This window comes from Typopeltis vanoorti, chromosome 9 (assembly GCF_054136105.1).
Source record: "Typopeltis vanoorti isolate ZY-2024b chromosome 9, IOZ_Tvanoo_1.0, whole genome shotgun sequence".
NCBI lineage: Eukaryota > Metazoa > Arthropoda > Arachnida > Uropygi > Thelyphonidae > Typopeltis > Typopeltis vanoorti.
Window position 1 is genome coordinate 23806434 of NC_143557.1, and position 27977 is coordinate 23834410.

The window sequence follows — 27977 nt, forward strand, 5'->3', positions numbered from 1 at the left end:
TTTACGATTAGGCTGGAAGTCTTCTATATTCTCAGTCATGTTATCATTCTTTGGGAACAGGAGGTGGCAAAAATAAGATGGATGTTCAGAAAGCAGCTAAAAGATAAGTTACATTTTATTTCTGTTGTGGCAATATCAACAGTTTTCAATTGAAATTTGTTGTGTGATAACTGAGATTGGTACACAATGTTCAGTTTAATTAATTTCAGTGTGTTTTTTGTGTTCACTGATCAAGACAAAATGGTGGTGAGAGTCAGATCAGTATGTAGATCAGTACAAAAGTGAAATATGAATAATGTGGATTTTTCGAAAATGGTAAGGTGCTGTGAATGTAATAACATGCATGCACTAGGAGGCAAATCTGAATGAAAGCAGTAGAGAACAAAAGGCAGAGGAGTAGGAGATCACGAGTGTAGCTACGAAAGCAAGCAAGAATGCTGGTAAGATAGCGTTGAAGGTTGACAGTGAGCAATGGAATGTAACTGACAGTAACAGTAAGCCTACAAGAATAATGGTGAGCAAGAGACTGCAACTGGCAGTAATTCATTTTAGTAAAATTATGGAGGCTACAACAGTGTTAGAAATAATTAATTTCCCGATGTTTCGACCTTCAATTAAGGTATTAATCTGGAGAATACACACACATATATATGTTGTTGAAATTAGGATTGAATCAGGATGTATACATTTATAAGATTAAAATTTAACTGACTAGAACCCAAGAAAGTATAACAAAAACCTTTAATAAATCACGACTAGTTTCATCGATATTCCGACTTCTTCAGGTGAGTAAGAAATAACATAAGACTTATAAAAATAACAAGATAAAAAACATGGACTTCCTAGCTTAATAAAAAGAAACAGAATAGTAACAGTCATATTTGAATAGGTGACCGCGTGTTACTGTCGGCATGAGTAGAATGTGTGACAGCTAATTTTAGAGAGCCAGTATTGGATTACTGCGCTATGTGAATCAGGCAAATTGTAGCTTAGATTGTTGTTCAAGTGTGAAGGGTCCAGAACTGTTTCTTTTGATTCTATAATACATCTTTCAAATTCATCCTTACATATATATAAATTGGTTGTGCGGTCCCAATCAACTTGGTGTTGCCGTTCTTCAAGATTAGAGTTTACAGAGAAGAGCACATGACTGGAAAGGGCGCGCGCTCGTGTTCTACTGTAGGAGATATCACGTCTATGTTCCTCAAGACGAAGTGAAACAGATTTATCTGTCTAGCCAAAATAAGGTTGACCACAGTCGCACATAACTTCATAAACACCAGGAAAATGCAGTTGGTTGTGTTTTGGTTTTGGTCGACTCAGAAAAGAATGAAGTTTTGGCAGAATAGTATAGTCGGTCTTTATGCTGAATTTCTTCATAATCCTAGATAGTTTGGGGGTAAGAGAGCTCATAAATGGTAACTGTATATGAGTGATAGGGTTGGATTCCTCTTCTTGTCGAGGTTGTTGGCATGGTCTCAAACGTTTAGTGATGTTATGAGATGAATATCCATTATTTAAAAAAGTGTTTTTTCAGGAAGTTAAGCTCTGTTTGTAGGTCTTCTTCTGTGGAAGTGAGACATCTTGCTCAATGGGCAAGGGTGGAGATGATGCCCAGTTGCTCAGGAGGGAAGTGATGAGAAGAGCCATGCAAATATCTATCAGTGTGGGTGGTTTTCCGAAAAATTGAAAATTTAAGACAGTCAGGTGATCTACTGATCTTTAGATCTAAAAAGGGGAGAAACGCCATTAATCTCTAGTTCTGAAGTGAATTTAATGTTCTGATGTTATTTAAATGGTTTAGGAAGTTTTGAAGTTCCTCCAAACAATGTTCCCAGATAAGGAAGACATCATCAATATAGCATAACCACAGTTTAGGTTTTAAAGTAGATTTACATTCATACCATGTTTTGGTGTGATGTACACAACAAGTGCCTTTCCAATCAATTCTATGTAGGGTATTTAGGGTATGATCAGAAAGACCAGATTTACCAGATTTTGCCTCTTTTATAAGGCTCTAATAAGACCACACTTGGATTACTGTACACAGATTTGGTCTCCTGGGTTCTAAGGGGATAAAAAAGCTGTGGAAGAGTGCAAAGAAGAGTTACAAAGATTATATCCGGATTACTGGATTTAGATTATGAGAGCAGATTGCGAGTATGTGGATTGCAGACTCTGGTTAACAGGGGAAAAGAAGGGTTATATGATACAGGTCTATAAACCTTTGAATGGATGTTATAGGATATCATCTGATGAAAATTTTCGTTATATGGAAGGTGGGGAGAGACATCCATGGAAGTTAAATTTATTTGCGGTCAAGAAAGGGGTAAGAGCTAGGTTTTTCTCTCAGATCAGTGAGTGAGTGGAATAGTTTGCCTTTAGGGGTAGTGAGTGCATCTAGTGTGCATGAATTTAAGGGAGGGTATGACAGCTGGTTTGGATGATTTAGAGTCTTCCTTGATAAGTCCTTGACTCCCTGGAAGTCTCACAGATAATAATATGCCATTTATGTTGTTTTTGTCGAATAGGAATTGTGCATCCTGTTGGTGAACTCTCGCTATTTAGTAAAGGCTTAAACTTTTCTGTAGCGCCCAAGACTATCAACAAATTAGATTTTATATACTAGATTGAAAGAAGCTTAAGGTGTCTCCCAACCACCATAGGCTGATAAAATATGTTTGGAAACCTCGAACATTTTAAATTTAAATAATATGAAAACAATACCTAGCAACCTAACCAAATCTGAATCGGCAGCTTTGAAATTGTTAAATCAGGACATCGTAGTGTCACTGTTATTTTAAACCGAAAATGAATCAATTAATCTAGGAGGACAGCACCTATCAACTTGATAACTATAACCCAACCAATCAGATAGAAAAAGAAAAAAAAATTACTTAAATCAGTCACTTCTTGGCCTGAGGATATAGTTAAAAAACTACTTCTGCACTATGCTCATTCCCCAAGAATTTATGGTTTACTCAAGTTTCATAAGCAGAATGTACTGCTCCAGTTGAAGGTATAGACAGCCCCTATCATTTAGCCATGAAACTAGCATCAACACTCAAGGAATTGGTAGGTCACTCACTCACTCACTCACACACACACACACACACACACACACACACACACACACACACACACACACACACACACACACACACATCACACTGGGAAAAAGTGATTTATTAGTCAGTTTTGACGTCTCTGCCCTCTTCACAAATATTATCATTAGTAGTACGGGCAACTCCAAGTAGTCCTTAGACTCATCGAGGGATGCCCTAACATCATGTCAAGAACAACTATTCAACATTCACACAGTATCTATCATACTTCGCCTTGAACTCATTTACAGGCATGGCACCCACAACAGACTCTGGCAGCTTATTCCAATCATATTCAAATATGCCAATCAATGATACAATTCTTCTTTTACAGGACAAATTCCCTCCCAATGTCACAGCACATATACTATGTTCTGTCTATTTTGTGTGGCTGATTCCTGTATTTTAAAACCCGAAGTCAGGCTAAGATACGTTGATGATTTTTTTGCTATCTGATCCCATGGCCACCAAACATTAGACACTTTCCTCAGCCACCTAAACAAACAACACAAAAGCATACAATTCATAATTGAGAATGAAAATCAGAACACACCTCCTTTTCCAAATACACTTGTCACACGTCTTCCTTCTAGCAGTTTTTCCTTCATTGTTTACTGGAAGCCTACACATACTGGCCAATATATACACACAGTGGCATAGCTGGGGGGGGGGGGGGGGCATTTTTACGTAAGACAATTTTATTTTTCGGGGATTCTTTTTCTTTTATTTATGTTAACTTAGTAATTTTATTACTTAATTAATAACTAGTTTTTAACAACTATAAACATAATAAACATAAACATAGCGTTTTATGTTTATTTTAGTTTGTTTAGTTTGGCGATTCTTAATTTATTTCCCTATACGTTGTTTTGACATTTTATAGTATTTTTGGGAGAGAGGGGCAGCAAAAGCTCTAGCTACGCCACGGTATACACTTAAACTCCTACCACCACCCAACACAAAAACTAGGTGTCATTAACGCATTAAAAAACAACACTCTGAAGATTTGCTCCAGTGAACAACCACTTAAAGATGAATTAAAAGTTATCAGCAATACCTTCCTGAAAAACTCTTCAGTCTTAATGCCCTCAGTCTATCATCAAAATCACAATTGTATAGTCCTGATATAATTTTTGCTATCAATCTGTCTCTGTACCTACTCCAACGTTATTTCATCCCCTTCAAATCCCAGTGACCAGCTATGAGCACAGAAATCTGGATGGGGCCTATTCAAAGCTTTATACAATGGAACCACCACCCTTTTATCTTTTGTGATCAGCATTCTCTTTAAGATTGCAGCGGTTCTCTGTGTCGTCTTCATCTTTGCAACATGTCCTCTGAACTTCAAATTTCTATCTACAAACACCCCAAGATCCCTTGCTTCCAGGGGCGAATGCTGGTCTTGAAATTCATGCTTGCTCTTTTTATCATTCAGGAGTGAGAGGTGTGATTGAAGTCTGATTAGCAGAATAATGAATTACTGACCATTTAAAACTATATATTTAAAAATTTATGTATATTTAATCATACAAATACAACATTTATTTTACAAATGATATTCTATCTTTTTCAATTTAAGCTACTTCAATACAAATTCTACCCTACGTTTCTTCTTTATGAACTGGTCAATAACATCGTCATAAAAAGTTGGTTGTAACTTAATTTTCCAAGGTGATGGGAAAATTAAGTTACTGAGGATGTACTGTTACTTTCAGTACGAAATATTTGTACCTTTATTTAATTAAAGTTATTACTGTGATTTATACGTGTTCCAATATTAATTTATTATGCCACAGGTACCTCTAAAGATTAGATCTGATTATATCCTGTAGTTCCTTGACAATATTATTGACATAAAGATTGAACTTCAATGGTCTCAGTACTGAACCCTGCGCAACACAACATTACCTTTCTACTACCTGATATACTTCTCCTCAACATACAATTCTCTCATATAAATCAGAAAGTCAGTTAACAATCTTATCCACTAACCTGATATCCAAACCCATGTGAGTGTACTTAAAAGCCAAATTGTCATGTGATATCCTTTGCAAAAAATGTATATCTTGCCCTCATCCACTGCTGTTATTACTCTATTATAAAAGGCAACTAGATTACTAAAACAAGTGAGCTCCTTAAATCCATGATGGCCTGCATAAAATAATATTGCCCTCACCTGTGCAATTCTGAATCTGAGTTCTTACCAATTTCTCACAAATCTCAGCAACTACAGAAGAAATACAAACTGACATATTGTTTGATACTCCATTCTGCCACCACCACCACCTTTAAACAATGGCACTATCTTACTACTTCCACTCTCCAGGAATTTTTCTGTTGTAAGGCATGCATTAAACAGCTTGGTTAACGCACAGTCAGTTATGTAGTACATTCCCTTAAAATCTGTTGCAGAATTCCATATACAATATATTATATTATATATACAGTATATTCCATATACTGACATTTTAAGTACTCAGTATTTGGAATATATGTTCATTATTCACTTTTGACACTTCAACAATCCTCATCCCTGTAGGAATAAAGCCTGCTGTATGGAACACTAATAAGGTGATCATTAAATAACTCAACCACACATATCTGCCATGGAATTAGAAACTTCTCAGATATCAGTAGTTTCCGTAATCAGCACAGAACTACTAATATCAATAATCTTCAATTCCCTGTACACAGTTTAGTGACATATGAGCCATCAACAGAACCTTCATTAAATACTTCAGCATTGACTGAAGTATTTAATGAAGCGCTGTTGATGGCTCAACAAGCTGCACACAGGATGTTCTGTTTGTCAATACATGCCTTCTCAGATGATGGCAATCTCATTCCTGATAGACTTTCCTACTTATTAAACACCTGGGATATCTCACCTTTTGAGAAACCAGTCAACTCTGCTGTTTTTAAAATTGTGGCTCAAACCAGATGGCCACCCACAATATGCCCTTTATTGAACTCCAAAAAATCCTTTGTTTTACCCATCGTGATCCATACTATTGACAATTACTGACCACAAGCATTCCAAAAATAGTTGCCTAGAACAACTATTCATACGGGACCAAGTATGCATATACACTGTGTAAGTGATATTTACATTCATCTGCATAATGGCTTCTAATTCAGTGGCTGATATGTGTATGTCATCTAAATTGATCACTTCTTCATCCAGAAAGGAAATTTGTCTACAATAATTTTTCTTCCTACTCATCACACAGTGAAAGAACTCCTTGGGATTCTCCATCAGTTACAGTGATAGTTGCCTTCCAAGCCCGAGCCTTATATTTCTCGTGCAACTTGTCTCCACCTCTCTCTTTACATATCTGTATATGAGATAGGTTACAAAAGTTACCGGCCTGACAGATAGCACCATCTATAGAGAGGTTAGTGTACCAGTTTCAAATCTACCTGTGTCATTCAGTTGGAGGCAATTGTTTGACTAACACGTGGCACGCTAAGTGGCTGTAATGTTAATAATTAAGTACCTTTCTGTGAGTTTTTCATCAAAGAAGGGCTTTCTCCAAGTGCTATCAAAAAGTGATGGATGGTGCTTATGGGGAAGCTTTTCCTTCATATCCCACCATGAAGGAATGGCTAAACAGTTCTGCCTAGGAAGAGAGAGCATCAAAGATGATCCTTTTGATGTCTGGCCTGTGGAAGTGATGACTGAGGAAAATGTCTCTCTTGTTTAGGAGGAACTGCTCAATGACAAATGGCTGAAGCTCCAAGAACTCTCAGCAAGGTTGCAGCTTTCTATAACAACCATCTTTCACATTATTCACAAGAAGCTTAACTTAACGTAAGTCAGTGCAAGGTGGGTGCACTAACTTCTCTCTTCACTTCAGAAGGAGCATCACATGACCTGTTCCTTCAAGTTTTGCGAAGAGAATCAGAGAGAAGTACCAGAATCCATTGTCAATAGGGATGAAACCATGGTTCTTTATTACGATCCTCTTTCCGAAAAGGAATTCATGGAGTGGTGCAAATCAGCCAAAGCACTGCTGAGGAATGCTAAGGTCACTCAGGTCATCAAAAAGATCATGGCAACAATCTTTTGGGATTGCTGAGGAATTCTCTTGATTGATTTCAAGGGAAGGAATACGATCACGAACACAGAAATTATTATACTTCACTCCTGCACAAACTGCGCAATGCCATAAAGGAGAAGAGACGAGGAATGCTGAGTCATGGTCGCCTGCTTCACAACAATGCTCCAGTCCATACAGCTATCACTGAGAAGGCTGCAGTGAAGGACTGTTGATTCCAGGAGATTGAACAGCCTGCCCTACACCTCAGATCTAGCACCCAGTGACTACTATCTCTTCTTGAAACTGAAGAAAGACCTTCAAGGAAGAAAATTTGCAGATGACAATGAGGTGAAAGATGCAGATTTAGACTATTTTGCAGAAAAAGTACAGACTACTTTTTCAAGGGCATAGAAATGTTAATTCAAAGATGTGAAAAGTGTGTTGAAGTAAACGAAGGTTATGTTTAAAAGTGACACGGTTGTTTTCTTTCTATCACCTCTAAAAATAGTCAGGCCGGAAATTTATGAAACCACCTTCATATATATTGCTTGAGCTGGTATGTGGTAAGTCAGACATGTAGATGTAAAATAATAAAGGGGATAACACAGAGCCCTATGGAAGACTGTTGTGGAGGAATCTGGGCCTGCTCTTTTTTCAACCAATATGGACTCGAATCTTTCTGTTGGAGAGAATGGATTCAAAAAGCTGGAAAAATTTTTTTTGCACCTTATAATATTGCCTAGCTTTAGGAGAAGGTTCCTGATCCAGACTGTGTCATAAGCTGATGTTAGGTCAATGAAAGCGACTCTGGATTTAAGTTTCTTCCAGAAACCTGCTTCAATCTGTGTTGTCAGGGCCAGGGCACAGCAACTTCTTTCTGGCCTGAAGCCAGCTTGTTCAATTGGGAGTGCTCTTTCAATGAGTGGTGAAATTCTTTTAAGGAGAATTTAAAAGAGCTTAAAGGTGGAGCGAAGCAAGGAGACAGGTCATAGATTTTTGACATTATTTGGATCTTTCCCTGGTTTGGGCAGAGCAATTATTTTGGATTCCCACCACAGTTTGGGTAGTTTTCCAGTTGTTATAATTTTTGAAAAATTATAACTTATAATATAGCCATATAATATGCACACAAATTGGAAAAAAGTAATAATTTGGGAAATTATTATTTTTCTGGCACGAACCAAAGAAAGGCAGAAATAATTAATTTTACTTACTCATTTATACACAAATTCCAACCTCCTTCCACTATAATCATGCAATTAGCAAAAGCTCTGGCAGAAAACAGGGAATTCAACAGATCATCAACACTGTTTTCCATTTTAAATATGGACAAAAAATTATAAATTATTTATGTAAAATTATATATTAAAAACTTGTCTATATTGGTGTCCTAAACATGTCACTTCACACACACACACACGCAAAACCAATGAAACACGTATGAGAAAACAAAAACAGCAACTCATGACAACATTCAATTGGATTGGTTAACACAATAACCAATCACAGCTAATAATTAATGGGTGCTATTGTCTCAGTGCACCCTGCCTCGCCTTCTCGGTGGTTTAAAAACCACTGGAATGCTAAGAATTTGACCCGCTGTTGCATCTGTATGTCTGTTCAAAGGGTGCAATTATATTACCCTTTGAACAGACATACTAGTAAAATTACTAGTAAAGCTCAGCAGCTCATAATATTAGTTAGAAATAAGTAGCAATATTATTATACAAATATTTAGTCATGCCAGGTATTGGACTAGAACTCCCAGCTTTACTCACCAAGGATTTCAATGGATATGAATAAAACTGAGGATATTCAGAGAATACTGTTATGTCGCATTTTTTTCTTTAATTCAATGTTATTATTATCCCCTCTTGTGCCAACTAAGAATGAGATCTCCAGTCTATCTCTCTGGGGCCATCTCCTTTTTGAACTCTGACAAATTTGTTTGTTCAAGCTGCGACAGTCAGAGTCCTAGGACAGAAGAATTCTTGCTCAGAGAAACTTTCCCAGAGTTCGAACATTACTTAAATTTGTTAAATATATATAGCGTCTGTAGAGATCTCAGTTTGCAGTCATGGCCCTATCCATTCTAATTAATCTTTACCTTCCCCTTATGCATAGGTTCAAACTTTTATGAGTCATAAATTAGTCTCATACTCAAGCAAAACTCAGGCTTACATAGTAAAACATGTGTATTAAAGATCTAATGAGTTTACAATTAGGTCTAAACATATCAAAAGCTTATCATAATACCTATACTAAACTAACTGACAATCATAAATGAACACCCTAGTTAATGAACATATAACTCATATCCTCTGGTCAATTAAAACACATTTAGCATGAGAAAATACAAGTTTACAATTTTAACTTCAAATACTAATACAGCAGCCACCACATTAATTAGGTCTCACACAAGAACATAAGTCCTCCGATTACCAGTCCAATGGAGCTAACAAGTTACAATGCATATAAGTCATTCAAAAAAAGTTCTCTAGACAATTGTCCATTTTCCTTCCAACTAGAAACTGATTCGCCCTTTTCCTCTAATGCTAATTGTTAATAAAATAAGAAAATTCTGTCCATTACCACTGCCGCATGAGGTTACCTTGTCCCCTTTGTCCATCCTTTACTGCTTCAGTGGATTGCGTCCATGTGGAGGTCACTTTGCTCGTCACGTACAACCGTTTTCTGCACTCTGCTGGGCAAAGGCACGTCTCACTGGTCACTACAGTCAGACTGCCCGTCTCCCTGGAGGAACCTTCCTTTGTCTCATTCTGGTAGCACTTCTACCGATGGCCCGAGTCAGTGGACGCAGTCATCTCGCCAGTCAGCAACGGGGAGAAACTTGCCATCCGATGTCGTAGAATTCCCTTCCACTGGTCAGCATTGTGGGTCCAAATGAAAACAGGAACAGAAAAAACGGGGCTTGAAACCTGCATTTATTCTCCCTTGTTGTGCCCTCTTTTCGTTGCAGAAGTTTTCTCACGGCGCCTTCTTATTGGCCCTTAAGTTCTTTAGTCACAACTGTTCTCCTCAAGAGCGCTCTTTTGGGGGAATGCGAGTTCAATTCGCTTTCCACAAATGCCTTCGCTTCGGGAGTTATGCTTATCATAGGTAACTCACATGCAACCTTTGGACTTTTGTTTGCATTGACATACATTTTGCATAAAGTATGTTTTCTTACTAGTGTTTTCAAACAACAATATTTCTATCTAGACAGACAAATTCCTCCTTTTTTGTACTTCATTTTAAGGTAATTCAATTATGGTCTCTATTAACAATTCGTTTCTTCACTAACAGTACGAGTATTTCTTAGTTATTATTGTATTCTTGTTAAATCTTGAATGAATGATCCTTTTGATGAAAAGATCCTTATTCAAGATCTAACAATACTAAGTGTGTAGATGAATTGTCTCAAATATTTGTAAGAATTGGCTGCTTATGTGTATGGAAAGGTTTGGCAGAAAGGGCTTCTCAGTAAACTACCATCTTATGGTCTGTTTTCTTCATTTTACAACTGAAATGCCAGTTTTCACTCAGAATGTTCATTATCTGCAATGCTGGCAAGTGTTCTCTTTTCAGACTTTCCTATTAATGCAGATGCTTAGGGCTGTGTTATTTCACTGACATTGTTCCACATATTACATCAACAACCTGTTCTGACTCAAACCACATTCACAGATTTTCCGATGATAGTACTGTACACTCATCCTACTCATATGACAATCTTGCACTGCTCAAACATTTCGAGCTTTAAGATAATCTACAATAAGTGTCCTAAACACTTATCTCCACACAATTCTTCATTGGGGTAATAACAACCTTATCACTTTTTGATGCTTCCAAAACACTTCTTTTTTTTTTCTCAGAAAAATTATCATAATTCTTCTCCTCTTACCTTTTATTTTCTGAATTTAACAGTCAAGACCAGATTGCTTTTCTCAGACTGACTCTTACTTCTTTCCTGTTATTATCACACTTATATAGGATCTTTGACTTTAAAACAAAACTTGGTATGTTTTTTGACTCAAGACTATTTTTCTTCTATCTAGTTGCTTACATGTACAAATCTAAAATCCACCCAAACTTGTCTCCAAATTTTAGATGCTGTTCAGAAGAGAGTAGTTTGTTTGGTTGATTAATGTTTCCTCTATCACAGAATAAACAAATTTTTTCAATTATTTTTTTTTGTTTACATTTTGTTGAAATTTATTCTGGATATCAATTAATGCAGATGGAGCTATTCTCATGAAGCCAATAGTGCACATATATATCACACACTTTCAATTGAATTGTTTTCTCTTTTTTGTGCTTTCCTATAATTGTATTGATAATGACTATGAAACTTAACTGAAAATTTTACAAATAAAGACATTTGAATTAAACGAAGTGATTCTGGCAGTGATATTTTATAATAAATTCTTCCTCTTACGTCTCAATTTTTAGAGGAGGAAAAAAAAATTAATGGAGAAAGTTATATGCATGATAGGGTCCAAATCTTAATTACAACTTGACACTTGTATAATTATATTCTTGATAATTTTATGTGTTTTTGTAAATGAAATATATTTAGCTGTTCAAATGGCTGAAGACCTAATTTCTTAATGACTTAATTTGAAAATAAATGACACATTAATATCATGGGAAATGAATCTGTACAACTTGTGAGCAGACAGAAACTTTAATTTGTAATGTTTGTTTCGGATGCAGGTTTTTAAGTAAGGATTAAAATACTCACTATTAACAAAAACAATATTACCTATAGAGAAATATAATTTAGAACTTTTAGTGATTAATCATATTGAATAATGGTCAGAGTTCAGTTCTGAGAGATCTAGCATAAAGAAATTTACTATTAATCTTTTTGAGGTAAAAGAATTTATTAAGCAAAAGAGTTGGAGATATTATCTATTATTTTTATGGATATTATTTCTGGGAAAACTCCTATGTTACTCCTCTTAACAAACTATTACATTTACGGCTATTTGCCTGTTTCTTTTCTCATGGATTCTTAGGGCATTGCAGATGTATATTTATCAATAAATATATGTTGCATAGAGGACAAGAAATTTGCACATACCTTTTTCTGGGTGTTGTGGCTCTTCTTCTTTCACGTTGTCCGAAACTCCTGTGTGTGTGGGGGGGGGGTTGTCAAGTGGGAGAATTGAAATAACAAATGGAAAAAACCCGGGTTTTTTTGAATAACATATATACATATAATATAAGGGATGGGCGGAGCGTTTTTTTATATTTATATAAGGTGGGAAGGGGTGAAAGGGGTTGAAAACAGCAACTGATTTATAGAGGGGGGGGGGTTGATGGGGTGCAGTCCGTTTCGACTATTCTTGGTCGTTGTCTGAACACATGGAGGAAGTGGATGCTCAGGTCGGGTAGGTGCTTCTGCTTTTGAAGTGTTTGTATTATCGCCTATTGGTCGGGGTTGTGACCTCAATTTTATGTTGTGGAACTTCCAAACCTCGGAGATTATGTAGGACCTGTGTACGTTGATAAGTTCGCGTCACACTTTATGCTATTGTTTCCAATATTCTAAGCATTGTTTCATTGTATTGTCTGTCTACTATGATGGCCTTGTCGATCTGTGGGGTATGTTTTTGTTCAAGGGCGTGGACAGCTATTTCCGTTTTTCCTGTGCTTTGTATTTGATTTTTCTTTTTGATGTTGCGTTTTTTAGTATTGAAATGTTCTGGAATAGGGATGTTACAATCACAGAAGTGTTCTTGTAGTCTTGGCCATAAAGACCTGATGGTGGAACCTGTGTAGGTGATATCACAGTCTTTTTGGCAGGGAAATTTATAGACTACGTTGTGGTGCTCAAATATTCCTTTTTGTGTCTGAGATTTAGTGGGTTTTAGGAGATTTGCCAATTTTTGGTTTGTGGTGAATACCAGTTTGTAGTCAGTATGTTTGAAGATGTATTTGTAGGCTTTGTATGTGTTTTGGGTGTATGGTAGTTCGATCATTTTTTGTGTAGGGAAGTTTATTTTGGTACTTGGGTTGTTTTGGCGGCTTTTGGCAGTCTTGTTTGCTTAATTTATTAGTTGTGTAGGATAGTTGCGATTTTCAAAGATCTGTGTTAGTTTTTTTATTTCTGCGTTTAGATTACTCTGATTCGTTGAAAATTTGTACGCATTTATGAATTGTGATAAGATGACCGATTTTTTAACGGAATATGGATGGTATGAGTGGAAATGGAGGTAGTTTCTGATATGTGAGGGTTTGTGGTATATTTTCGTGGCAATTTTGTTGTGTGTTCTGGTTAGTAGTGTTAAGTTTAAGAAATTGATGGATTTGTTTTGTACGGTTTCTATGGTGAATTTTAGTCTGTTGCTGTAACTGTTTAGGGACGCTTTTAAGGTGGTGATGTGTGTAGGATTTCCAACGCACAGAATATCGTCCACGTATCTGCCATAAAATGTGATGTTGGGGGTGGGGGGGTGGAGTAGGAGTGATTCTATGTGTGCTAGGAATAATTCCGCTAGTTGTTCGCTGATGTTTTGGCCCATGGGGAGTCCGAAGATTTGAATGTACATGATGTTGTTGAACTTGAAGAAGTTTGCCAAGATTATTAGTTTTATTAGGTTATAATGTCATTGGGCGTTAGTTTAGTATGAGAGTGTAGGGTATGGTCTTCTGTGAGTAGTGTGTGTGTACGATGTCTAAAGTTCTGGGGATATCCGGCTGCATCCAATGAAGTGAGTATGTCTTCTTGGGATAGGGTTAGGTTTTTTATTTTCTTGAAAAGGTCATCCGAGTTTTTTTATCATTAAGGTAGTACATTAATTCCACCTAACAATAATTTGCTTTTTTAATGTACCGAAACTTAACTTTCGGATTTTCTTTGAGTGATACAAATAAAAATCTGTCTAAGTAGACCTACCCCAAGTTGGATGCTGTAATTAATGATTTGAGAAGTTTTGCTATGAATTTCGATAAAGGAGCTGTAGTAGCGTTTTTGTAGGAGACTATTGGCCTCATCGGGTACCTGTCTTTGTGGGTTTTTACTTGTCCGAACATACGAGGGGCGCGTGTGGTGCAGGGGGTTGTGTTTTTCATTGTGGTTTTGTCTATTTTGTCTTCATTTCTTAGGGTGTGTAGGGTACTGTTGATTTGTTTAATGAGGTTGGGGGTGGGGTCAGTTTGGATTTTTTGGTAGGTGTGTTAGTCGGTTAAGATAGCTGTTATTTTGTTGTGGTAATCGGTTAGGTTTGTGATGACTACTGTATCACCTTTGTCAGCTTTATTGATAATAATGTTCGGGTTCCTTTTTAGGAACCCGAACATTATTAATACGGCTTTTTGTAAGTTGGGGGCGATGTTTGGTTTTATTATTATTTTACTGTTTATGATGTTGCTAATTTTGTGGAATATTGTTTCTTTGTTAGGGTTATACTCTAATTTCGCTTGGATTTCGGTAATGATGTCTCTGTTTTGTATGTATGCCAGAATCAAATCTTAATTAATTCCACATAACAATAATTTGCTTTTTTAATGTACCGAAACTTAACTTTCGGATTTTCTTTGAGTGATACAAATAAAAATCTGTCTAAGTAGACCTACCCCAAGTTTCCCACTAGTGAACTTGAGAATTTTATGTTTGATCAGTTATGTGTTGAAAAATATTAATATGTGTAGACAGTAGAGAAGAAGATTATCTGTTTCTGAAAACATAAATATTTCCCTTACCTCTGCTGCTGACACAAGGTAAGAATTACTTAAAGATAAGAATAACTTAAAATGAGCTTCAACCAGCACTTATGTCTTTTGGTGTGTATTTAGACTTAAGTGTTGGTTGAAGCTCATTTTAAGTCTATGACTCCAATATTTTGTCTCTATCAGAGAGACCTTATTGAGAGAAAGGGGGGGGGGACTGCAAGAAAGTGTAATGTATAATTAGTTATACCTAAGCTATGCTTCACTCTCTATAAAGTTACCAGTATACCATACAGATTTAGTGATTCACACAATTTTCCCCTTGGCAACTTATCATATGTTTCCCCCTTTTGTGGGGAGGGTGGACCAAAGATTAAAAGTAATCCTTATAAAATTCATGACTTATTTTTTCACGGTATTAACAACACCACAAACACTTTTATTAACAAGGATGTTTTATTAACGCTAATATTTCGCTGATTTTCAAATCAGCATCATCAGAGCACAACACACATGTAAACGCGACAGTGAGTGAAACAATATAATTGCAGAAAGACAAAAGATCTAAAGTCCTATTTTTGGCGCCCTCTAACGTAAAAAAAAAAAAAAAAAAAAAAAAAAAAAGCAGCAGTTATCCAGGAGTTTTTCTTAGGATAACCGTCTCCCAAATTTTTGGCAAATTAATGCAACCATATTTGTTAAGGTTGGGAGAATTCTTCAAAGCCATTGCTGACTCAAAAAATAGTCTTTCAGATCTATAATGACTGCTAAATAGCACATTCGTTTTTCTTCATCTAATCCTGTGTGAAGGAGTGTCCAAAGCGTGGTCTGCCAGTCCCGACTTGCCATAGTAATAGTAGCGAATGTATCTTTCATGTTCTTCCAGGCGGATGTTCACTGATCTTCCTGTTTGCCCATAATAGGCTAAGTCACAGTCACATGGAACTTCATACACTCCTGGGTGTGCTAAAGGGTGAAGTTTATCCTTTGGTGAGCGGATCAGAGTTGCCAGCTTGACATGAGGCTTGAAGGTGGTGCGAAGGCCATGTTTCACCAATACTTTGGCTATCTTTTCCGATGTACCTCTGATATAGGGAATAGAAATGGTCATGTTGTATTCTTGTGTATTGGGGGGGGGGGGGGCAAAGTAATGGGCCTATGTAGTATTTTTTCTATTTTGTAGGGATTGTAGCCATTGGCTAAGAACGTATGGCGCAGGTACTGGAGTTCAGTGGTCAGAGCTGTATCGTTAGAACAAATGGCTCTGGCTCTGTGTGTCAGTGTTTTTAAAATGCCGTACTGTTGGACTGGATGATGATGTGATTGTTTATGTAGGTATCTTCCTGTGTGTGTAGGCTTCCTGTAAATAGAAAAAGATAGTGATCCATCTGAAAGGCGGGTGACTAATGTGTCAAGAAATGGTAAACAGTTATTTGATTCTTTTTCTACTGTGAAGTGAATTTTGGGGTGTTGGCTGTTTAGGTAGGTGACAAAAGCATCCAAAGTGTCTTGTCCATGGGGCCAGATGGCAAACACATCATCTACATAGCGCAACCACACTAGTGGCTTGTATGTAGCTGTGGTAAGTACTTTGTTTTCAAAGTGTTCCATGTAAAAATTTGCTAATGGGGGGGAGAGGGGGGGAACCCATAGCAGTACCATTAATCTGTTTGTAGAATTCCCCCCCCCCCATGTAAAGTAACCTGCATTCATGGTAAATTGAAATAATTCGAAAATATCTGGGGGAAATTTAGACTTGATTAATTCAAGAGTGTCTATAAGTGGTACATTGGTAAATAGGGAGGTGACATCGAAACTAACCATTATGTCTGAATTTTTTAGGATTAGATTTTTAACCAGTGTTTTGAAATGGATAGAATTTTTTACAAAAGTAGAGGAGTTGCCAGTAAGAGGGGCAAGCGACTTCGCTAAATGCCGGGCCAGTTTATATGTGGGACTATCTATGCTATTTGTCACCTACCTAAACAGCCAACACCCCAAAATTCACTTCACTGTAGAAAAAGAATCAAATAACTGTTTACCATTTCTTGACACATTAGTCACCCGCCTTTCAGATGGATCACTATCTTTTTCTATTTACAGGAAGCCTACACACACAGGAAGATACCTACATAAACAATCACATCATCATCCAGTCCAACAGTACGGCATTTTAAAAACACTGACACACAGAACCAGAGCCATTTGTTCTAACGATACAGCTCTGACCACTGAACTCCAGTACCTGCGCCATACGTTCTTAGCCAATGGCTACAATCCCTACAAAATAGAAAAAATACTACATAGGCCCATTACTTTGCCCCCCCCCCCCAATACACAAGAATACAACATGACCATTTCTATTCCCTATATCAGAGGTACATCGGAAAAGATAGCCAAAGTATTGGTGAAACATGGCCTTCGCACCACCTTCAAGCCTCATGTCAAGCTGGCAACTCTGATCCGCTCACCAAAGGATAAACTTCACCCTTTAGCACACCCAGGAGTGTATGAAGTTCCATGTGACTGTGACTTAGCCTATTATGGGCAAACAGGAAGATCAGTGAACATCCGCCTGGAAGAACATGAAAGATACATTCGCTACTATTACTATGGCAAGTCGGGACTGGCAGACCACGCTTTGGACACTCCTTCACACAGGATTAGATGGAGAAAAACGAATGTGCTATTTAGGAGTCATTATAGATCTGAAAGACTATTTTTTGAGTCAGCAACGGCTTTGAAGAATTCTCCCAACCTTAACAAATATGGTTGCATTAATTTGCCAAAAATTTGGGAGACGGTTATCCTAAGAAAAACTCCTGGATAACTGCTGCTTTTTTTTTTTTTTTTTTTTTTTCCCGTTAGAGGGCGCCAAAAATAGGACTTTAGATCTTTTGTCTTTCTGCAATTATATTGTTTCACTCACTGTCGCGTTTACATGTGTGTTGTGCTCTGATGATGCTGATTTGAAAATCAGCGAAATATTAGCGTTAATAAAACATCCTTGTTAATAAAAGTGTTTGTGGTGTTGTTAATACCGTGAAAAAATAAGTCGTGAATAACCAGCAACGCCTAAGCTTATCAGTTAGATTAATCCTTATAAAAATATACACCTATAATTTCTGAACTAAATATTTGTCACAGGATAAAAAAAATGTTCTTCGCAATGCTTATTTGATCTAAGCTGAGTTTGTTATCCAATTTTTTTTCAACTATTTGTCTCAGTCTTTCCTCGCATGATCTTTCCTGCAACAGTGTTTTGAATAAGTACCACTATAACTGTCATATTCAATTTCTCTTTTTTTACAAACTGGAATGATTGGAACTCTACTCCAATTATCTGGGATTGTACTTTACAAAGTATAATCATATGTCTTGGTTATAACTATGACATGAATTATACAGAGTAAAACTTATATACCACCATATTTCAGCATTTTGGATCAATTATCAGTATCTCCAGCTTACTTTCTACATGTCAAGTTTCTGATGGCTTCTTCATGGTCTGATATGTACTAGAAGTAACCATCAAAAGAAATGAATCCATGAGCATGTATTTCAGAATGCATTGCTCCCAGAAATTTTCTAATATTGTTCTATTGCTTGTCATTTAATCTATATAGTTTCTCCAAGTAATTATTCCAGATATTGAGACAAATCATATCTTTAATTTTTTATATCACCTCTCCATTCTAAACTGCCTTAGTAACATCCATTTTAATTTGCTGCCTTTGTCATATTCTTTCAAAGCCATCCAATTATTTCAAATGTCTTTATTTAATTTTAGATGTAATTCATTTTGTCCACCATTCCTCTGCATTTTCAAGAGGCATATGATGACTCACTAGTCAGGTGTAGGATATCTGTATTAAATTCAGATATTCTACAAGTTAAAAATATCAAAATGCATTAATTTAAAGTTAAGAAGTTAGTAATAAGTTTATATTTTGTAAAGAAGTTACACATGTTTCATTTTTGTATGTAGCAAGCAAGATGTTTTGAAATGTTATACTTTATCTTGGGCCATGGAAGTCTTGATTAGATATAAAATAAATTTACCTTGTTAGATATTAAAGAGTAATTATGGTTTATTATGAGCTGTCAAAATTTTGTGATGTTGGTGCCATTTGTATGTAAACAAACATGTTTATGAAATGTTATCACTAACAAAGAGAAGCAAAATTTATTGCTGTAATTCAAGTTACATGAACAATTAAATGAACTTATCTCAGCACATAAAAGATGATGGAATGAAAAACTGCTATAAATGTTGGGTGATTTGTGTCAAAATTATAATTAAATAAATAAAAATATCAAAATGCATTAATTTAAAGTAAGTTAGTAATAAGTTTAATAAGTTAGTAATAAGTTACTTATTACTAATAATTAGTAATAAGTTTTAGTAATAAGAACTTTGCCATTTCAAGCCCAATGTGGAAAGTAGTAATGGCAACACAAGATGGTGGACTTGAGCAGAAGTTTCTTAGTTGCATTTCCGAGCATGCACAGAAGCATGCTCGGAAGTAGGAAATGAACACAGGGGGAGAAAAACTGTTGTGGAGTTTCTGTGTCTTCAATATATGAAGACTAGACAGAAATCAGAAGAAAAGCTAGAAATAGAGAGAGAATATCTTTGTATAAAAAGATGTGAAGTTTTTAGTATTCCAAACAGGATTTATTTCAGTTGAGGCTGAAACAGAAATTCACTACTTGCCAGTTAACATAGAAATGGGCAAGTAATGTTTGTTTTATTTAGGATTCTCAGTCTGATGAGTGATTTTTAACAGTGGATGTGGTTTTAGTTATTTCTTCAGATGATTTAATATAGAAAGCAGAGTTGTTCTGAAATGTTAAAACTGTTGATAAGATATTAAGAAGAATGTTGAGACTTTCATACAAGAAATTAATTCATTCCAAAGTGATATTATGGTTTTTTTAAGTGTTACCACTTTTATATAGGAAATGAAGTTACAGAAATATCTTGGGTGAAGAGAAGATATGCTTTCTTCAGTGTTCTGTGATTTTAGGATGCAAGAAGAAATTGTTTGCCATATGTTGCTGTCATATAGAGAGCAGTGTTAGTCTTTCTCATTTGTGAATTTAAAAAGGAACATAAGTTTCTGTAAGAAGCAAGAGACTGAAATTCCAGAAGCTTTGTCCATATAGGATAATAATTGTTAGTTTAGTGATTAAAGATACTAAAAAATTATATACTTGGTTTAATCCTTTATCCAAGTGTAAACAAACAAAGTTTGCACCTGAAATATAATCAGGACTGGGGTAACTCGTATATGGAAGCTAAAGAGTTCACATCACTTGCCTTAGTATCCCATAATGCATAGCATTATACATACCTGTAAGAATATGTGGAACATGGGATAATGCTATGCATAATAGAAGTAATTAGCTTCCATATGCGAGTTGCCCCAGTCCTGATTATATTTCAGGTGCAAACTTTGTTTGCTTATACTTGGATAAAGGTTTAAACCATGTATATAATTTCTTGGTATCTTTAGTTTATAGTATAACTAAGTGGAAAAACTTCCAATTGTTGGTTTATGTAATTGAAAGGAGGCTGTATAGAAAATGTGTTTTTGTGTTGTTAAGATGTGATCTGAAGAATGCATTGGTGCTTGGGTAGTTAAGTAGCTGATTTGATGTTGTATATACAGTCATACCCCGACTTACGTGAATCCGGAGTTACGCAGTTTCTTATATGTACGTATTCCCGTCCTGCTTCATGCCTCACCACTAGTCATATCTTTCCGGCGCCGGCTGCATTTGCCAGTAACCCAAGAGCTCTAAAAAATAAATCTAAAGCTGGCTTTCCAGTGATTTGGAAGTCAAATTCTAAAGCTTGAGTGACAGCTTCTATTTTAGAAGACTGGTTTGGTCACCACTTCATACCCGAAGTTGAACGTTATTGCCAATTTAAAAAAATTCCGTTTAAAGTTATGCTCATTATTGATAATGCACGTGGTCACCCTCCTGCAACTTTAATTGATTTTGATCCACGTGTAAAAGTTGTTTTCTTGCCTCCAAATACAACCAGCTTACTTCAACCGATGGACCAAGGAGTTATCAAAACATTCAAAGCTTACTACACACACTGTTCGTTTGCAAGTATGAATGAAGCTAAGAGGCAAAATGCGCAACTGTTTGTTAAAGAGTTTTGAAAACAGTTTAATGGTTTAGATGCTAAAACCTTAAACAATAAAACATTAAGGATTATCGGAGATTCTTGGGGTGAAATTTCCCAAAAAAAAACCCTTGAATGGTGTCGGGAAAAAACTTTGTCCATCCTTTTTTAAATGCGAAACAGAAATGTTGCCAGAAACTGATGTTTGCTGAGGCAATAGAAGAAGTTGTCAACCTTGCAAGGCAATTAGATTTAGAAGTCGACAGTGAAGATATCAGCGAGCTGTTACACTCACATAACAAGGAGCTTACAATCGACAAGCTCATAGAGATGCATGAGCAAAGCGCTACTGAAGAGACCGAAACCTCAGATCCAGTTCTACCAGAAAAGCACATGACAATTGCAAAATTAACAGAAGGTCTCAGCTAATTAAGAAAGGTTTACAGATTTTGGAGGACATAGATTCTAACGAGGAATGAATTGTAGCCACAAGGCAAGGAATAAAAAAAATCATTGGCCTGCTATGAAGAAATTTTGCATGACAAGAAAAAGACATTATGCAGTCAGACTAATCTATTAGATTTTATGAAACCATCCACATCGAAATAACTTTCTTTTTTTTATGTACGAAAAACTACAATTATGATTATCTTTCTTAAAAAATATAGGTGTTTTTGTAAACCTTTGGTCCCAATTAACTAATATTTTGTATGTTTGTATATATAAATTACATGCAAAATTATACTCCGAGTTACGCGAATTCAACTTATGCGTTTTTTGTTGGTCCCACCTACCGCATAACTTTGGGGTATGACTGCATTTTTTTTTTTTTGTAGTTCAAAATGTTTTACTTGGTTACGAGAGCGTTAAGACTCAATCTCTTAATAAGTTTAATAGTTAAATAGGTTAATTTAGGAGGTAAAATTACATATAACATATCCTAGGATATGAACCTGTGTACAAGCCAGATTTGGAGTTCAGTATGAGGTGTTTTCTTTTTACTTTGAATTCAAGAGTTTGAATCACTCTGAATGTGTGAGGGAGAAAGTAAAGATACATATACATTCTACCACATATACATATCCAGTATAAATACAGGATATCTGTATTAAAATTCAGATATCCCACACAGGACCTTTCTATATGAGTTCTTGCTTTCATGGACTGCTTCTTTAACTTCCTGTATCCACAGATTAATTTTTTTACTATCATTATTGGCAATTTCATATATGATTCTCTAGCTAACTCACTTAACATTTCCCTCAGAGATTGTCACTCAGTCTTATCATTTGATTCCTTCCGAATTCTTGAATTTTTTCAATAATAATATTTGTATACTTGACTGTCCAGTTAATATATGAAAGTTGTTCAACTCTGATACAAAAGAGCTTCCTGTTTTGTATCAAAGTAAGCCGAGACAAAGTAGACTGACTACTGTTCAATAAGTTTACACCTACTGAACATATATTGTGGGTGACTTTAATCTCAAGTGCTTAAATTGTATCATGAGCAAACAGTAATGATAAACATCAAAGGAAAAAAAAATCTAATTTAACACTTATTGAGAAATTAAATCAACTTTTTTTTTTCATCTTACATAATCTGATCACCATCATTTTGCTCACATATAGTTATAAGTATGTGTGTGCAGTTGATTACACACACACACAAATTAATATAGGAAGATTGAAACACCTGTAAAATTCAGGATTAAGCAAAAATAACACAATCATTACTGGCTTTTCTATAACATGGCAATATAAGTTTTATCAAAACAAAACACAAAACTGTATTACCTGTGACGCAGACTGTTACAAATTTAGATCCAAAATAACCATCTGGAGATAATCGACATGGGTTAGGGTGTTGATTCTGATAATAGCCAGCCATGATGCATTCTTGGGCACTTAAGAAGTAAGAATTCTATAAAGAAACAGAAAACACACAATATATTCTCAATTAATAGGAAAAAAGGTGTACATTCAATTTCCAACCCTCCTTCCCAACATAAGCATAATATTACTTAATTAAAGAATCTCTGCGACTTGACTGTCACACATATCCTCCATTTACTGGCAGTTAAGCAGTTGATTACTCATCTACTATAGCAGTCTCTTGCTTAAAACTATCAACTTTTACATTCATCTCTAAAAAAAGAAAAAAAGTTAATTCAGCACATGCTGACTATGGTGAATTCTGCTATAACAAGCCACAGAAATATTCACACCCAGTCTCATTGCTAAAGAACCACTTGAAATGCTCACTATTGCAAACAGTGAAAGTTCAAAACATTTTTTACAGTGACATCATAATTTATTGAAGGCAGAAGCACACATATTTTTAACTTAATCTATCTGGTACTGCAGAATTATGTAATAGCTATGCCATCAAGAAAATAGATGTGAAAAGAGCTCGTAGCACAACTTAAGAAGAGAAGGAGGGTGGCTTTCCCTAATTTTTACACAGATTTCCTGCTGAAAACCAATGGGTCAGAATGTAGTTTTGCTTTGAGTAGTGCTCTATAAATTTCTATGGTACTGTGAGAACCACAAACCAGAAAACTTGAAACTAAAATATAAAAAAAATATAAACCACTTTAATGGGTGATGAACTTACTATACACATAAATAATGCAGAGAAAAAATAAAGCATTTGCTATAAAACACTTCTATTTTATAATGATTTTCTCATGAGAGTCAACACACAAGAAGAATGAAATAACCAGACATTACTTTCTTTCTACTGTTCTCTAGTCAGAGTCACATGATGCTGGTTAGGAGCCTATGGGACAAACTATAAACACAGCCATAAAATAAACTATAAACACAGCCATAAAATAAACTATAAACAAACTATAAATGTAGCCAACAGGCAAAGGAGTGTAAGGATCATTTAAGCATATGTAAAAATAAAGTTATTTATTTTTTTGTGAAATGAATAATCTTGTAATAGGCAGAAGCTATTTAAACATAAAGACACATAAAATAACCTGGGTATCACCAAATGGCAAAACCAAAACTGATCATATTGTAATTAAGAGTAATTTTAGCAATTCAATCTTAGATATTAAAGTAAGGCAAGGAGCTGATGTAGGATCTGATCATTAGTTTCCTCACCAAGTGTATACTTTGCATCCCATTGTTGCTTACCAAGTTTAAAAACCTTACACTTTGTAACACTGAACTGATAGATGCACTTATCGACCCATTCATACAATCTATTCAAGTCCTCCTGTAAAGTCATAATATCTGCTTGACTCTGCATTGCTCTTCCCAATTTTGCATCATCTGTAAACAGCCGCATATCACTGGTTAAACCCATTCCAATATCATTAATATACAAAATGAACAACATTATGGGACACCACTAGTGACCCTCCTCCTTCAGGACACTGCACACCCCCATATACAAGATTCTGACACCTATCTGCAAGCAAGTAACAATTAGAGTACATAAGTAAGTTAGTAAAACATGATCTCCCTTTAACAAACCCATGCTGATAACCACAGAGGTTATAGTTATAATCCCATAGAAAGGAGACGCTAGATGTAAAAATTGGAGGGGAATTAATCCACTGTCAGTAATTGCACAAAAAAAGATTCTGTAAAAGATTGATAAATGATATCAAAAAGGAAGATAGAGAGGATATTAAGGCATGAACAAGTTGGAAGTTTTAGAACAGTTGGGAGTACTGTGCATCACATTTTTAATTTACAGAACAAAGCATAGAACTTAGAAGCTCATTATATCTAAATTTTATAGATTTTGCCAAAGCATTTGATAGAGAAACATTATGGTTAGTCATTGGAAGCTATGGAATTTCTGACAAATATATGAAAATAATTAAAGAAATATATAAAGGAAGTAAAAGTTATGTTGCACAGCAGACAACATCTGAATGGTTTGAGATAGGGTACTATAATTTCTGGTTTACTGTTTAATATTGTCATTGATGGGATTATGAGAAAAGTTGCAAGAGTAAGAAGAGGAATTAAATGGAATTCTATGTCACAATAGATGCTGATGACATAGTTCTGATATAATTGAAATACAATGATATTCAAGCAAAATCGAAAACAGCTGAAATGGTGGTGTAAAAATAAATATGACTAAAACAAAAGTTATTAAATTGAACAGCAAATGCCACAAGGAAATTAATATCACTCAACTGGCAGTAGAAGAAATTAAGAATTTTACACACTTTGGATCAAATGTAGAATGTCAATGATGGAACTGAAAGGGATATAATGCAAATATTGACAACATCTTTCAAAAAAATTAAATAATATATGGAAGTCATCCAAATATCATAATATAACCAAAATAAAGATCCTCAACAGCAATGTTAAGGCTGTATTATTATATGATCAGAGCTGGCCAAAAATCAATAAGCTAAATTAAATAGTTTTCAAAAAAAAAAAAAAAAAAAATCTGTGCACAATATTCAAACTATTTTGGCCCCAATGCATAAAAAATATGCTGACTGAGCAAAAAAAAAAAGTATCACCAATGAAATAAAAAAAAAAAAAAATGCAGATATAAATGAACTAGACAAATACTGAGAATGAACAGCAGAGTGGCTTTGACATGGATTATAGAAGGAAAAAGGAAAGGCCGAAATTAACTTGGCAGAGAATGACATAAAAGGAAAGATGAATGGCTGGCTGGAGAAAAGCTGAATTGGTGAATCAAGAACAAAGGTATCTGGAGGAAACTGATCTCAGTCTTACGTGCCATGAAACACAAAGAGCATAAGTAAAGAGAAAGTTTAAAAGGAAAATTTGCTGAAATAAAAATTAAATCATGACCTTGGAATAAAAATTGCATATAGACTATATATATGAAATTAATATATTATTTGTATAAAGTGAATATAAAAAGTGTATTCAAACAATAATTAATGAATAAATAAATCAACAAAGAAGATATTACGACATGAACAAGTTGGAAGTTTTAGAAAAGGTGGGAGTTATGTATACAAGGGGTGTATACATATCCTATACACCCCTTGAGGGTACATGGCAGGAATTGGATGATGATGATGATAAATCAACCTTAAAAAATTTGGTATGTACATAAATATATATACACTGGTGTCCAAAACCTGAGGACGAACACTATTTTTGAAGATTACAACCATAAATTCAGACAAATCAGCTTGTTGCCATTTGTAAAACTGACAAATTTGAGTAGAAAATGGAACACATTCTAAATTTCGAATCACATGCAAAGAAGTGATATGGTAGCACTCAACAGGATAAAAGGCAAGAAATAAATTTGAAAACTTGGATGTCTTGTAAAGTCTCAAAAGACATCTAGATGATTTCATGTGGGAAGAATTATTGGAAAGCTTGAAGAAAGTCACAGAATTACTGTTATTACCAGAGTTTTGAAAACTCACAGTGTTGTAGCCAGGCTCTGGACAGTGTTTCAAACCAATGGAATGTGTTCCAGATGTTTGCTCAGAGGTCACCTTTGCTCTACTATGGCACATGCATCAGCTTGCAAGTTAGTACCATTCAAGTACAGGTGCATGGATATCTAGACAAACTGTGGCAAGATGTCTGCAACAAGCAGGCTTATATGCCTGAATACATCCAAAACAAATTTCATACTAAAACAATTCTCATCTGTAAAGTTTTTGTCTTGTTTTAGTCTTCCTCTGATTCTAGATGACACTTCATCTGACTTGAAAGTGGTACTGCTTACCATCGCAAGAATGCTCTTGAAAGGGATACATATGGCAGTGCTGAGGTCATGGTGCAGGGAGGCATTATGCTTAATGGATGCACTGAGGTACAAGTGCTAGGGAACGATACTGCAACAAAGTTCTTCAATATCATGTTCAATTGTTCTGTGGTGCTGTAGGCAAAGAATTCATTTTTATGGATAATAATGCCACACCACATCATTCATAAGTAATTCCAATGCTTATATATGAGCAGTGGAATTATTTCTGAAGACAGATCAAGGATAGTATTATTATTTGTGACACCTCCAAGGAGTCCAGAGACTCATTGCAGGAGGACACCTACTGTACTACTCTCCGTCTCCACACTACACAGAACCTTTACTACCAATCACCTACATCAACACCATATACTGCCCACAACCACTACTACCACAGCTAGTATTTTTTGTCTGTAAATTGCATGTGTTCTGAAGGGCAAATTTGTCTGTATGCGGGATGAAAAACCCAAGTTTCTGGGAGAAAAAACCCTGCTACCTCTGTATGAGATCGGCTAACTCATCTTCGATTGAAAAAGTCCATATTCAATATGTTCAACACTCAGTTGGTCACGCAGTTCAATATTAATTGAACTGAGTGGCCAGCACGCTCCCCAGATTTCAACCACCATAGAACACATTTGGGATGCAATAGGAAGATGGATTATTATTATTATTATGTGACACCTCCAAGGAGTCTGAAAAATCATAGTGGGAGGACACCCGCGATGAGAGATTGCTGCTCAAAATTCCCATCCAGAAAACAAATAAGGCCTTATCCTTGCTCTGAAGCAGGAGTGGACCAGATTGCCTCAAGAACTCCTAAATCACTTGGTGAAAAACATGGTACGACGTTGTGTGAGCTGCATCACAGTTCGAGTGGACATATTCCATATTGAAATGTCTCTCTGTATAGTTTTCTGAAAGCACTATAACATTAATTTCTTAACTACATCCTTAGAAAATTTGCTTCCGCCAAAATGTTCTGCAATTTAATTTGTACACAATTTATTACATATTTTGTGGAATATAATTTATTAGTATGCTGGCAATAAATTTATGTCTACACTTCACTAGCCATTAAAATGTTTTCACATACAGGTAAAAATGTAGTTTGTCCTTAGCTTTTGGACATCAGTGTGTGTGTGTATATATATATATATATATATATATATATATATATATATCCATGTCTATATATAAGTGTACATTAAAAAAAAAAAAACAGAGAGAGACCCATAGTTCGGAAGAACTAACGAAACTTTTAGAAGTTTTAAGTTAGAAAGA

General features: G+C 35.5%; 1 protein-coding gene across 1 annotated transcript in view; it reads right to left on the minus strand.

Annotated features, from left to right (window-relative positions):
• The window catches only part of Npl4 (nuclear protein localization 4), a 199304-nt gene extending 176424 nt beyond the window's left edge, over positions 1-22880 (minus strand). The window contains exon 1 of the mRNA XM_090397693.1: positions 22760-22880. Within this exon, the coding sequence (XP_090253819.1) occupies positions 22760-22853 (94 nt within the window). The 5' untranslated portion in view covers positions 22854-22880. The remainder of the gene's footprint in view (positions 1-22759) is intronic.
• Positions 22881-27977: the final 5097 nt, after the last annotated feature.